General features: G+C 36.9%; 1 protein-coding gene across 1 annotated transcript in view; it reads left to right on the top strand.

Moving 5' to 3' along the window:
• The window catches only part of TSGA10 (testis specific 10), a 44001-nt gene that overhangs the window by 11697 nt on the left and 16972 nt on the right, over positions 1–15332 (top strand). The window contains exons 9-13 of the mRNA XM_015831374.1: positions 2291–2442; positions 2873–2988; positions 6432–6586; positions 8403–8458; positions 8791–8959. Of these exons, the coding sequence (XP_015686860.1) occupies positions 2291–2442; positions 2873–2988; positions 6432–6586; positions 8403–8458; positions 8791–8959 (648 nt within the window). The remainder of the gene's footprint in view (positions 1–2290; positions 2443–2872; positions 2989–6431; positions 6587–8402; positions 8459–8790; positions 8960–15332) is intronic.

Here is a 15332-nt window from a genome sequence, read left to right as displayed (position 1 = left end):
GCTATATAAACATTCAACAACTTGTATGAATTTGTATGAAAGAGGTGTACACATTTAGCTATCTTTGTTGTTGTGTGGTTGAACTTGTGGATAATATAGTTCAGATATTGGAAAAGAACCTCTTGGTCTTGGCAGTATATTGATTATATACTTATTCCTAATTCTGTAACTCACACTATTGAGCATCCTACCAGAAAGGCAATTCCTTTAAGTGAAATTCTGAAGCTCAACAAACCTTCCAGTTTTGTGCCGTAGCACACGGACAAGGGATTGCGGAGCTCTGCACCCCATGGCTGGTTTAGCTCTGCCAGGGTACCCTAAATGGGTCTAAAGTTGCCCCGGAGAGGTGACAAGGAAGGAGGGACCCCCATGGGTCACGGAAAGACGGCGATCAATCCGTTTGATCCAGGGAAAGCCCTCCAACCTGACAGGAGAAAGGCTAGCTGCACACCAGTGACTAGCCTAAGCTACCAGCAGGCGAAGTCCAAAAGGATTAACTAGAACAACCGTGAACAGTATGCTTGGAATTGGGTGAGAATGTCGATCTTCTCTCTTCTATTTTGTAACTGATTTCCTAGAAAAGATCCCCAAGAAGTAAAAAAAATGCTCCGAAAGTGAGAAGGAAGGGGATCACATCCCCACCCTTCCATAGATGGAAGTGGCGACTTACTTTTTATGGGGGAAAGAAATATATTGAAATGAATTTAATAATACTACAGTCTGGATAAATCTGAAAATCATGAAAACTGTTAAGACTTTACATCTGAAACAGTATTGATGAAATTACAAGAAAATAACTTTTTGCTTTAAAAAGAATGGCTACTGACATATAGTGGAGGATTAGAGCATAGAACAATAGCTGCATTGACTCAGAAATTGGCAAGACGCCAAGAAATAACAACTTGTTCCTTTGAACCTCAGTGACCTCACCAAATAGAAAACAGCTGGGAACAGAGGAAAGAAAATACACTGGGCTGTCTATATTTGTTTTACAAACTGCTGACCTTCTGGGATTATAAATATTTACTGAGCTGTGATTTCTAAGCTTAAGAATTGTTTGCAGAGAAAGAAAAACCTTGACTTTTGGCTAATCTTCTAGGGGGGATTTATTGGAAAGCTCCTAGGTGGTGAAACATTCTGGACTCTAAATCTGACTAGCTGATAATTGTAAGACCCCTGGATAGAAGAAATATTATAAAATGCTGCTTTTAATGGTGCTTTGGAATTGGAAACGCATTGGATTATAAAGATAATAATGATGATGATGATGATGATGATGATGATGATGATGATGATGATGATGATGATGATGATGATAAAGTTGGAAGGGACCTTGGAGGTCATCTAGTCCAACCCCCTGCTCAGGCAGGAAATCCTATACCATTTCGGACAAATGGCTGTCCAGTTTCTTCTTAAAAACTTCCAGTGAAACATTGGGAGCTGTGTTCAGCAAAACAGCTGACATATTCTTATTTGCAGGCATAGATTATCTTAGTAAATCTATTTCCATTACACACACACTCTTTTTTTGCTGGGAGCAGACACAATTGTGCTGGAATGACTGAACTGAGGAAAGAAATGTTGCAACTCTTGTCATGGGACCAGCCCAAATGTCCTCATTCTCTTTTCTGTGGCTTATATATTGCCATTCAAAGCCTCTTCCCTCCACATAAGGGCCTTGGAATAGTTTGTTTGGACTTTACAATGACCTGTCATGTATGAAAAGACTGCATACCATCAGCCCATTTCATTCCTTGTCATGGGTTCCTTTCTGTGTCTGCCTGTATGTGATTTCAATAAGTTTTACAAAATGATAGCTTGGATAATCATTTGATTTCTGATAGAAATCCGCAATTCATAGCAGATCTTTGGAGTGCTCTTTTTAAACTCTTGGATGTGAAATTCCATCTCTCTAGATACCATCATTTACAACTGATGGAGAAACTGAGGAACAAATTTGAATTTGAATTTTGAATTTTATTATATTTGTACCCCGCCCTTCTCCCGGAGGACTCAGGGCGGGAACAATATCCTCTGCCAGCAGAATACTTGGCCAAATATTCTACCATGGTAGCCTATAGTAATTTAATGCAAGGAGCTTTTTCTAAAATAAATATTAGTCCCCAACGTTTATCATAAAAGTAATTTTGATGGGAAGACTGCTTTTAGAGGAATTTACTTTGTTACTCTAGAAAAAGACCTTTTCTTCTATAAAAAAAATTAGGAATGCCAAATTTGAAGTAGTCAGATGAAAGTGAAATAACTGTACTTCTTAATGATTCTTTATCAGCTTGACAATGAACGATTAGAACAAATATCGAAGATAGCACTGTTGAAGGATGCTATTGAGTCTGTAGAAAGGGAGATGAAAATATTGGCAAGAAGGGCAGCAGATTCTGAAAGTGAACTTAATAGACAGAAAGCAACTAATGCTTCACTAAGGTAAAGAAAATAGATTGAAATAATCATGTATGTATGTTATTCATTTAATTTAGGCCTAGATACAATTAAAAAAATTGTCTGATCTAAAAATGTGAATATATATATATTTGTTAATTGCGGGAGCTCATTTCATACTGTAGTTCTAAATATATAGGTGCCTAACTTGAATATTAAGGATGACTTCCTTTTTTAGACGTTTTGTGGCACTATCAATTTATAGCATCATCCAGTCACCACTCTGGTAGCAAAAAGCCTGAATCTGTTACTGATACTTTACAACAGCAATGACTGAATGATATTGTAAACCACTAAAGTATCTTATGTCTGAAACTATTCTGTTGTAAGCGATGATATAGTCATTATCACTAAGTTATTTTTATGGGTACTGCTTATTTGGGTGCAAAGATTAATTTAAATGTCTTATTTTCAGCATACTGAATGAAAAGATAGAACATAACTTTACAGAAGCAGAACGACAACTTTCAAAGAAAAAACATGAATTACAACTTACTCAAGAAAAAATTATGTGTTTGGATGAAAAAATTGGTATGTTTAAATAACATCTTTAAATAAAAACTTGTTTTTAGCTTTAAACATATCACTTTTATTATATGTGAATTGCAAATTCGTTTACTAAGAATTTTCCTTTAAAACCCTTGAAAGAGCTCTTTTATTGGATTCATTGTATAGATGGATGCCTTGATTTTATATCAAAAAATGATACAGAAATGCCTCACAATAAAAAGAATAAGATATAAAATGAATTAAATATAGTAAATTAATAATAATCATCATAAAATATTCAGCATATTATTAAAACATTGTTAAAGAATTATTACATTGCTACTGAAATATGTTAGTTGATCATCTTAATCACTCTCATTTGAAGTATGAAGCTATGTGGTTAAAGTCCAAAGAATTGATGAGGGCAACATCTTATGTTGTCACCTGGGAAAAAATTGATCCTGAGGGAGTAGACAATCTTTGGTGAGGTGAGCTCTGTCACTGGTAAGCTTGGTTCTTGCGCTAGCTGACTAGTACAGGTTAGCTCCAGGCCGTGGTGAAAGATTGATGGGAGGTAGAGGTGCCAGATGCACAAGGAGCTGGCCTTGAATTTAGCTGTGTTGGGCAACTGTCAGCCAATCTCCAATTCTTCTTGGAGATGTATGATGGCATTGGTTGCTATTATTACTGTTATTAAATGTTGGATTATATTTATATATTTTATTGAGATTTATCATTTTGTTGTAGATGTTATATACTAATTTTTTGTTAGCTGCTTAGATTTTATTGATGAAAGCACCAGAAAAGTATACATAATTTGCTATTAACATACGTACAATTCAGAAGACTGAACTAATAACATGTGCTGATGCTCTTTCCTCCTGTCATCTTAAGTCATATTATTTTTCTAAAAAAAAATCAAATTTGATTTTTTTAGTGATGTAAAAACGAAATAAATACAATTTTATTAAAATAATATTAAATACTTGTTTTTCAAATTTATTTTAATTTGATTTATAATTTTCCTAGGGCAAAAGGAGACACTTTTCAATAGAGCTACTTTTTACAGTAAAAGTGCTGTGATTTTTATTATTTATTTATTTATCTTCCCACATTTTATTCAAAAGTGGTTGCCAAAGCTACATATTTACAATATGTCTTTATTAAAATGTGTTTTCTCACTTAACATTAGATATTCATTTAAGAACTTTCTTCTAAGAATAATGAACAGGTAGCAGGTAGGGATGCAGATATATTTAGTGATGGTGAAATTGCTGACTACAAAAGCAAATTTCAATTGATTTAGATTAGTCTTATGGTATTTAAAATACAGATCACAGAATCTCTAGTTAGAATTCTCAGCATGAGAAAACTGGCTAGGAATTCTGGAATTATAATGTTATTGCAACTCAAGGATCTAAGTTGAGGAAGGTTGTTTTACTTTTTAACTCTTGATTTTAGAGAAGTTGTATATTGTATGTTTACACTGAATGATCCTCACAGTAGATTCTAAGAATTGTGTGTATTTGAATAGTAATTTTCATGTAATTTTTATAAAAATATATTTCTTTAATAGTTCCTTCTATTCAGTAATAGCAATATCAATAATTTGCATTTATACCTATAAGTAGGATATTCCAAGTGTTTTAAACTGCTAGACTAACTTTTTCCATGATTGTTCTGATCTTTGTTGAGCAAAGAGTTAAGTCATCTTCTGAGCCATTGCCGTCTTTTCTCAAGTTTAGATTTCTGTTCTTCTCTCATTAAACAGCTCTGAAATAATCCTCCAATCTATTCACTGATGCCTGGTAGTTTATGAATAATTGCCTACAGGTTTTCCAGCAGATCCTGCTGAAATCCAGCTCCTGCTGTTTGGACTGCTGGTATTGAAATTCAGCAACATTTGTAGTTTGATTAAGATGTGGGTTTTTGTAAAGAAGAGATTGACAATCTCTTACTTTGCTGAAGAAAAGGAAGTATTGTCATTAGTATGGCAACAAATTCATGCTTTCTATCATCTTGTTTTGCCATTTGACTAACAATGTTTGTGGGTCTGCTGCCAGTATAGTTCATCTAGTGTAGCCTACCAGAAAGCTCCACCAAACTGGCAAACAAGTGTGGTCTCTGCAAGATCCATGCTGGATCATATGTACAGTACTTTATAAGTTCTTAAACATTAAGGATATTCGATGTATGTTTCTACCAAATTGTTTTAACTTAGTAACATGTTAATGGCCAATTAATGACTTAATAGCATTATCCAGTGATATTACAAAGTTTGTCCTCATTGGAGACAATTTAGCACAAGAATGGTTAAATAAATCTAGATGATGCTATGAAATGCTAATGGGAAGTGACCAGTCTCTGTCAGTTGTTCTTTCTAGATTTAAACATGTAAACAAAATGTTTATTTGCTGCAAAGTGGCTAGTGGGAAAGAATTCACAGGCCTTTTGAGAGCAAATTTAGTTTTATGGAAATCAGAAATATATAGCAGCAGGCAGCTCCTTAGAAAGCCTGAACTTGAACTATATAAATGATAATCAACATTCTGAATTGGGCTAGAGAACATACTGAATGATGTTTTGGAAACCTCAATGTTTCAGAAATATCATTCTCCAAATCATGCACAAAAACGGGTCTCCTGCCATTCTCGAGCTGAAGTCTCATTCTTGCAAGACCTGGGGAAAAGAAAAAGGTTTCTAAAAAATTGTGAGAAAGGGATACCATCTTGCAGAAGAAACAGGAGGCCAGCTTGCAAAAGGATTGCTTGGGGAAAGAACATGAAGACAGCTTAAGGAAGGTGTGGCACATGTAGCTGATGGGATACGCAGCTTGAGAACAGCATAAGGTGGCAAAGGCCAGGGGTGTGGGGCTTGAGGAAGCACTTCTCAGTGGCAAAGGCAAGGGCTGAAGTAGAGGTCTGGGGATAGTGGCAGCTGGCTGAAACTGCTGAAGGCCCCAGGCCTCTACTTCAGCTTCAGCCCCAGTGCTGCCACTGTCTAATGCCACTGTGCAGGATATCCAAATGGGCATAGAGTTATGCATAGATTGGTAGAGGAGATAGATGGTGAGGGGGTTGTATTGTTCCTGCAGTCATAAATACGAGTGGGCTGCCAAGTGCCTGAATTTTGATTGTGTGATGATGGGGGTGCTGCATTGCCTGTAACTTTGAGCATAGGTTGAAAGTCCATTTTTTCAGTACAGTTGCTGAATGAATGGTCATAAGTTGAGGACTGCCTGTACCACCAAACCATAGCTTCCAAACAAAAATTTTGGTTTCATACAGAAGCATTCCTAGGGCAATGGGAAATGTCAAAAAAATCAAAATGGCAACCATTTGATTGAATTCTTTTATTGTGTGCACAGAAACTATCTTGATGTCCCCCATCTCACCCTGGCCAGGTAAAATGTACGCTTCTGAGCTTTTCTTGATCAGCCTCTATATTAAATTGATTCATAAATTGGTTCATTATTTTGTTTTCAGAACAACTTTCAAAAGAAAGCCTGGAGCAACAAGGACATATTTGTACTCTTAATGATACAATAACTGAGTTGGAGGCAGAAAAGGATTCTTTACAAGATCTTCTAGAAGATAAAAGAGAAAAAATTCTTACATTTGAAGAAAGCTTGGCTATTAAAGTAAGTTTAAATATGTGAATGCCTCTGTAGTTTTGATTAATACTATTTTTATATGTTCGTAATTTTGTGAATTATTGAGAGAACTTTATTTTTAGAAAAATGTTTTTCAAAGCATATATAATCAATAGATCAATCAAAATAAAACATATAACTCATTTTTTAAACTGTCTGAGCATTGTGTGAACACAGTGATAACAGAAATTGGAACAATTATATTTCAATACGTTGATTTAATATGCACGTTTATGAATTCACATTCTGATTATTGCTGACTTTTAGGATTGTTCAAAAATATATATTTATATGCAAATTATGTACACATTTAAAAATTCTCTTAGATTCCAGAACATTATTATTATTTAGGAAGTATTAAAACAGTATAACTTTTCTTAAAACAGCCTTTTTTCTCATTTTTTAAAAATGGCCATTCTTGTGGCCAGTTTTTATGCAACACATGATATAATATTTGTGCTCAGTAAATGTAAAATGAAACTAGTTAGTCATTGTACTATTGGAAAACATTTATCCAAAATATGAAGATTAGTTATAATCTCTGTAGTTGAGAATACCTAAAATCTTTATATAGTACAACTTCAGGGTTACAAATTATTCTAAATTTAGGTGTTCTCAAGGCTATGCACCAAACAGAACACAGGTTTTGTTCCAGATGAAAAAAAACCATTACTTCTGCATGTCCTGCCAATCCATTTCCAGTTATCTGCTGTTCAACAGAAACAAAACCAGAATGTTTTGGCTGTTTAAGGTTTCAGATGAAACAAAATCTGGAGAGATTTTGCAGAGCAAATAGGGCAAGGCCGATGTCATTTCCCTCCCCATTTTTCTTCACATGACATCTATGTTGTCCCTGCACTTCTTAACATGCAGTAGTTCTCTCTCTCCTTTACCTACCTTCAACAAACATTGATGATCCAATACTGCATCTCCCACTGGTACCCAATCTTTCCAGGACTTTTACTGCAATCACTCTCAGTTGTTATTGATGTCCAGTTCAGTATATCCCACTGATCCACTTGCCCCTTCAATATTCATGGTACATACCTTGTCTTCATCACCTACATCCCTTTAGCTGATACATTTATACGTTGTCACAAGGAAACCTCTCCTGAACTTACATTCATCCAAATCACTTCTATCAGAACAACCATGTTTCAGTTTGTATCTGAAACATAGCAACACTATTTTACTCTATATATGCTTTTTGGCAATAATCTAACTTAGAATGACTTCAGGTGGCAGTCTGTAGTGCTAAAAAAATTTAGAGAACAGGAGAATTGAATTAGAAGATTTTTTCTGTTCAACTTGAACTATTATAAATAAGGGGCTTCAGTATCAAATAAGAGATCCAAGGTTTTGATTTGTTTGGGACTATATCAAAAGATGAAAGATTAAAACCTTCTCTGTGATAAGATGTTGATCCAGATTTCCCCTTTCTACATTATTTTTTAAAAGCCTGGATGTGGCAGCTAACTATATGATAAATGTCATGTTTTGCTGAATTGTAATGATAGTGCTTCTTGAATCTGGTTCAGTTTGAAATAATTTTTTTCTTTTTCTTTTCAAATCAGCTACACATTCCAATTTTTGTCAAACCAATATAGAGAAAAAGCAATAGTTATTATTGGCAGTAAATCCATAATTGTGGAAAAAAATGTGCTATGCAAATCTACATGTTATTGCACTCTTAATCTGATAACTGTTATGAAAAAATGTTTTAATTAAAAGAAACATCTAAGTTTTTGTCTGTTTCATTCATCTCTTTTTACTAACTAAAGAGAAATTTTAATTTATTTTCAAGGAGAAGACAATTTTAGATCTGAAAGGTATTCTTTCTGACATGGAACATTCATCAAAGTAAGATTCAGAATTCTAAATTTAGATTTTCCACCTAAATATTTGCATTAGCTCAATATATAATGCTAGAATTACTATTTAACAACTTCATTTATTCTGTATTTATCATCTGTTAATATTTTTTGATTCCTCAGTATAGAGAGGGATTTGAAGTATCATAGTTTTAAAAACTGTAAATAGAAGCCAGTTTTAAACAATTGTTTAAATTAGAGTCTTTCTATTATGGAAGAAGTGTGACATTGTATTCACAGTTGTTATATTCTTATCCATGTGGAATTGGTATTTACTAATATTTTGTGTGAAAATTTTGTGGTTTTTTTATTGTTACATAGGCATTCTACTGAAGCATTATGCAAATATGAACAAGATATTGGCAGACTACACCAAATGTTAGATGATGCTAATAGTGAGCTTAATCAGACTGGCAGAGAGAAAGATATATTAACTAGGGAAAATACAAAACTAAAGGAACAACTTTATGCCTTTAAGCAGGAAAATCAGGTAAAAGATCTATTTGTTTATTTGTGTCAGAAGCATCACAATTAAAATAAGGCATACTATACAACATAAAATATAAAACATAAAATACAATATTAAAATATATACAAGTTAAACAAATCTTGGCCAGAAGCAATATTAATTATGTTCTGTCGTATTTCCATGAGGTCCTCAAGTGAGATTGACCAGGACAAAAAGGATAGATATACATATATGTTGTTATTTGCATGTCACCACAATCACAAAGGGCAGAAGCCATCAGTATCTCTGGATCTTATTGAACCCATGCACAATCTATTCAATGATTTCCATATTTCCCAGCTTTCGTCTGACCCAGATGCCATCTCCTCCATTGGTTCCATCCAGTGTTGATTCTTTGTAGCTTTCCATAGGTCCATTTTGCTTTTAATTTTTTCAGTCTTTTATATAAAATATTAACAGTATATACTTGCTGTTTGCCATTACGTTCTCTGCCCCATCATCTCTCTCTCTTTCCATTCAATCCCTATTCAAATCCTACTTTTGTAAATTTACCTTTGTGTAATTCTTTAACTTTGATATTTCTATCAAAGCTATCTATAATTTATTAGTCTTTTATCAGCAGAGTAACAGTTACAGTTTTGAAAATCAGTAGTTGGATATATAAACATTAAGAACTTTCTAGTAATTTTTTTTCTGTGTAAATGATTGATGAATAAACAAATGCATAATTGTACATATATATTTATATGAATGAATTCTATCTAAGTTATTATACATTTATACATTTAATGACCATTCAAAGATACGACAGCTTGGGAAAGTAAATTACTTCTGGCTGTTGTAAGATATTGACCTCTCCCTGCAGTCATGTGATCACAATCTGGGTGCTTGGCAATCTGTTCCCACTTATGACAGTTGTCAAGCACCTCATGATTATTTGATCATCACTTGCAATCTTCTCTGCAGAAAAAAGTCAGTAGTAAATCCAGCAGGGAAGATTGCAAGCTGTTTCCACCTATTAAGAGGACTCCCTTTCATCTTGGAACTGGCTGAAAAGGCTGCCTGCTGAGTTCTTTTGGTGGGATGGAAAACTGAGCTTTGATTTGAAGATCTGAACTCTGTTCCTGCCCTTTATTGAATGTATCCCTTCCACATATTGGGGACAGCAGACAGATCTTAAATCCTGATTATTTTTTCAACCAGCCTCTAGAGGCAAAAGGGAGCAGAAATCTAAGGATTTTCAGCTTCTCAATAGAGAGTAGAGAATGCAGGGTGCCTCAAGCAGGTAGGAGAGGCCTGATAGAGGCTGTGTGCGAGGTTCTTGTCATTCAAGGAGTGAAAATCCTGCTTGGATTTTGGCAGGGAGGATTTTTAGCTTCTGAGCATAAAGGCAGTGCAGTAAGGGGTATGGAGGACGAGAGAGGTAAATGTTCAGAGGCCTGGTGTAGGATACACCCAAGTGTCTCTCCCTCGGGGGCTGAAAATGCTGCTTGAATTAGCAGGGAGGATTTTCAGCTCCTGAGTAGAATCTCCCAGGGTCGCCTCCACCCGTACTGATATACTCTGCATTCCTTATCTGGGACTCCATTCACTTAACTACCTTCACGATTGCTTAACAAGTGCAACTGGGAGTGCCAGGGTTGTGGTCATTGAGCACAGGAATCAAGTGGACAGTCATGTGATGCTCACTTGATCATTTCACTCAGTGACTGAGATTCTGGTACCAGTTGTGTTGTTAAGCAACAACCACCTGTGTTTGCCTCAAATTGCATTGTTAATACTTATAAAGGTAAAAACTGCATGCTATTCAAATAAGTATGATGAAATCCCGTTTTCAACTTCTTTTGAAAATGAAACTACCATGTTTCCCTGAAAATAAGACCCAGTTTTATTTTTATTTTTTTGCCTTCAAAAGAGGCACCAGGTCTTATTTTCGAGGACTGTCTTTTCCACTGTCTTTTCTCACATCATAGTGGCGGCACTGACAGCCCCACCAGCAAACCCACTGCAACTGAGAATGGAGGTCCGGATTGACGTGCGCGATGCCCCCCACTTTCACTGTCAGAGACCTTCTGGAAAGGCCTCTGCAGCTGAGAACTGAGCTATGGATTCATCTGTAGCTCGGTTCTCAGCTGCAGAGGCCTTTCCAGAAGGCCTCTGATGGCAAAATGAAGGCCAGGGGGTGCCGCAGAGGAAGTGAGCCAGTGAGGCGAGGCAGGTGTCGATTCATGGGAGGCCTGGCTGCAATGGTAAACAGGTGCACGGTATGTGGGGCAGCTCCACCCCTGCCCTATCTTGATTTTTAGGTGTGCTTCTCACCCCAAAACTAGAGCTTATTTTTGGAGTAGGGCTTATATTAGGCCCACCCCCCAAAATCAAGATAGGGCTTATTTTCGGGATAGGTCTTACTTTCGGGGAAACACAGTGGTCTTGGAGATCTACTAAGACAGTGGTTCTCAACCTTTTTAATGCCGCGACCCCAACCGGTCGTAAGTCGAGGACTAAACCGGTCATAAGTCGAGGACTAAACCGGTCGTAAGTCGAGGACTACCCAACCGATCGTAAGTCGAGGACTTTCCCTGCCCGGGAGCGCCACGCATGTGTGGTTCCGCCCCCTGCGCCGGCCGAGGCATAGCTGGCAAGCGGCAGAGACGGAGCAGGCCGACCACCAGCTGGCCCAGCCCAAGGGAGGTAAGGCACCCGCCGGAAAAGGGGGAAAAATGGCGGACAAAAAAAATGGCGGACAGCCTTGCTTGGTGACCCCCGTGAAATGGTCGATCGACCCCAAATGGGGTCCCGACCCACAGGTTGAGAACCACTGTACTAAGAGATGGAAATATTTTATTTTTATTTTATTATTTTATTCTGTCTTTTTTTAGTCAAGTCAAGGCAGCATACATATTTATGCTCCTCACTCCTATTTTCCCCACAACAATTGTGTGAGGTGGGTTGGGTTGAGAGAGAGTGACTGCCCTAAAGTTACCCAGTTCAGTTTCATGCGGAAAGGAGGATTAGAATTCACAGTCTCCTGGTTTCTAGTCCAGTACCTTAGCCACTATTTACCAATATTTTATTTATCCAAAATGGTCAATGAATTCTGATAGCTAAGGTGCAAGATTAGGATAAGAAAGATCCAGATTCAAGTCCCTCATCAATCATACAATCTCAATGGATGACTTTAAGCCATTTTTAAATCCATAGTACTTTTGTTGTGAGGAAAAATTGGAAGAAATACTGTGTGTGTGTGTGTGTCTGTTTTTGAATTCATGGAGAAAAGTGGGATTTAAAACAATAAAAGCTGTAAATAAATACATGTCATTAGGTTTCCACCATAATATGTTCAGGTTAAACCTTGGAATTCTGCTTCATCAGATCATTCATCTTTAATCTTGTAGGCTGAAGTAGCAGCTTTCTTCTCCAAGGAATTATCAATACTCTATGCATGTTCTCTTTAGTTGAAGCAAGATAGAATTAAATCTTGTAGTCACTTCTTTATCATCTTGGATATGTGGAATATATGCATCCTAAGGAATGGGAGATATTCTGATGGTTTATTTCTCTTGAACACTAAAAGAGTTGCATGAATTAAAGATTCATGAGTTCCATTTCTTACCAACTTTTTTTGCTGGAATAAATACTATGGCTTCTGGTCCTCAGAAGATATCATTGCATTGGTGCAAACTGTGCTTCACATATTCCATTTGTGTTAATTAAAAAATATTAAAATTTAGGAGGCAGTAACATAGAAGTCATAACAAAGTAAAATGGTGTGTTTTTCATTTTGCTGCAACACTTTTAATCACTGGGACCTCTGTTCCTTGAACTTTATACAATTTTGTATTCTTATTCCATTGACTTACCATCGTCTTTCTTGAAGTTCTGACTTCCATGCTTCAGCTGAGCAAAACTGAATATTTTATCTTTTTTTCTTATCAATTTTTTAAAGTAATTCAGTTATGTTTACATTGATTAGTGATGCTTTCTTTGTGGAATCTAGATGTTCTGTTAGCAATTTTTTTCTCACTACGCTTATGTATACATAACCCGAACTAGACTGTTGTTTCTCTGTGTCATATAATATATGTGGGTATATGCATATGTGGGTATACGCATAATTCTGTATTTATTTATTTATTTTTGTCACAACAAAATTTCATTTTAATGTATGCTGATTAGTGTACATTCAAAGTGACAATAAAGTTATTATTCTATTCTATTCTATTCAATAATGAGCAGACCATTTGAGTCTTTAGCTATCTCAAATTTGCAGGTGTTACACTGAAAATAGTTTTTTGCTGGCATTTACTACAGCCTGTCATGAAAGTAAACTAGTAGGTCTCCACTTAATCCATTAATTATAGCCTTGCACAAATAACAATTGGTATTATTCCCAGGTATATAGTTTCTTCCCAAGGTTGTTTCTAGTTTTCATTTTAGTTAAGGCATTATTTTGTCAGTATTTTTTTTTTGCTTTAATAAGGACATTAGAGAGTAATCCTTTACTTCATAGAGTTTCAAAGAACTTTGTATTTTGCCATGAATAAACTTGTGCATTTAAGGAAAAAAACCAATAATCAGAATGGTTGTTTATGAGCTATACACAGACAAGAAAGGTCTTAGCAGCATTCTCATAGTGGAATGCACATTGGATTATCTGTTCATTTGTACAGGTTGTCTTCAACTTACAACAGTTCATTTAGTGACCATTCAAAGTTACAACGGCACTGAAAATGTGACATGATCATTTTTCAAACGACCATTGCAGTGACAAAATTAGTGGATCAGAGGAATGCTGTGGATATAATTTACTTGGACTTCAATAAGGGATTTGATAAAGTAGATCACAACCTACTACTTGATAAGATAGAAAAATGTGGGTTAGACAGCATCATCACCAGATGGATTCGTAGCTGGCTGACTGGCCATACTCAACGTGTGGTCCTCAATGGAACCACATCTACATGGAGGGAAGTGTGTAGTAGGGTGCCCCAGGGCTCTGTTCTGGGCCCAGTGCTCTTCAACATCTTCATCAACGATTTGGACGAGGGGATAGATGGGGAACTCATCAAATTTGCAGACGACACTAAGCTGGCAGGAATAGCCAACACTCCAGAAGACAGGCTTAAGATACAGGAGGATCTGGACAGACTTGAACACTGGGCGCTATCTAACAAAGTGAAATTCAGTGGTGAAAAAAGTAAGGTTCTACATTTAGGCAAGAAAAAACCAAATGTACAGGTATAGTATAGGGGGTACCTTGCTCAATAGTAGTAACTGTGAGAGAGATCTCGGAGTCCTAGTGGACAATTACTTACATATGAGCCAGCAGTGTGCTGAAGCTGCCAAAAAAGCCAACACACTGCTAGACTGCATTAACAGAGGGATAGAATCAAGATCACATGAAGTATTAATACCACTTTACAATGCCTTGGTAAGGCCACACTTGGAATACTGCATCCAGTTTTGGTCACCATGATGTAAAAAAGATGTTGAGACTCTAGAAAGAGTACAGAGAAGAGCAACAAAGATGATTAGGGGACTGGAGGCTAAAACATATAAGGAACGGCTGTTAGAATTGGGTACGTCTAGTTTAATGAAGAGAAGGACAAGGGGGGACATGATAGCAGTGTTCCAATATCTCAGGGGCTGCCACAAAGATGACCTCCAAGGTCCCTTCCAACTTTTTTATTATTATTATTATTATTATTATTATTATTATTATTATTATTATTATTATTATTATTATTATTATTATTATTATTATTATTCCCATGTAATCAAAATTTGGATGCTTGGCTGCTGACTCATATTATGATGGTTACAGTGTCCCAGGGTCATGTGATCAGCTTTTGCAACCTTCTCCCAAGCAAAATCAATGGGAAAGGTAGATTCACTTAACAACCGTGGTACTAATTTAACAAGCGCAGTGATTCATTTAACAACTGATCGGGTCCGCAACTTGGGCGTTCTCCTGGATTCGTGGCTGACACTGGATGACCAGTTGGCGGCCGTGACCAGGGGAGCGTTTTATCAGGTTCGCCTGATTCACCAGTTGCGGCCTTTTCTGGCCCGGGACGCCTTACGCACGGTCACTCATGCCCTTGTCACTTCCCACCTGGACTACTGTAATGCTCTCTACATGGGGCTCCCCTTGAGGAGCACCCGGAGGCTCCAGCTAGTTCAAAATGCGGCCGTGCGGGCGGTGTTGGGAGGGACTCGTCGCTCCCATGTTACGCCGCTTTTGCGCGAGCTGCATTGGCTGCCGGTGGCCTTCCGGGTGCGCTTCAAGGTGCTGACTATCATCTTTAAAGCGCTCCATGGCATCGGACCTGGCTACCTTCGAGACCGCCTCTTGCCACAGATTACCTCCCACCGACCTGTACGCTCCCACAGA

The sequence above is a fragment of the Protobothrops mucrosquamatus genome, unplaced genomic scaffold (genome assembly GCF_001527695.2).
Source record: "Protobothrops mucrosquamatus isolate PMUCROS unplaced genomic scaffold, P.Mucros_1.0 scaffold_19, whole genome shotgun sequence".
NCBI lineage: Eukaryota > Metazoa > Chordata > Lepidosauria > Squamata > Viperidae > Protobothrops > Protobothrops mucrosquamatus.
This window is presented reverse-complemented; position numbering and strand designations above follow the sequence as displayed.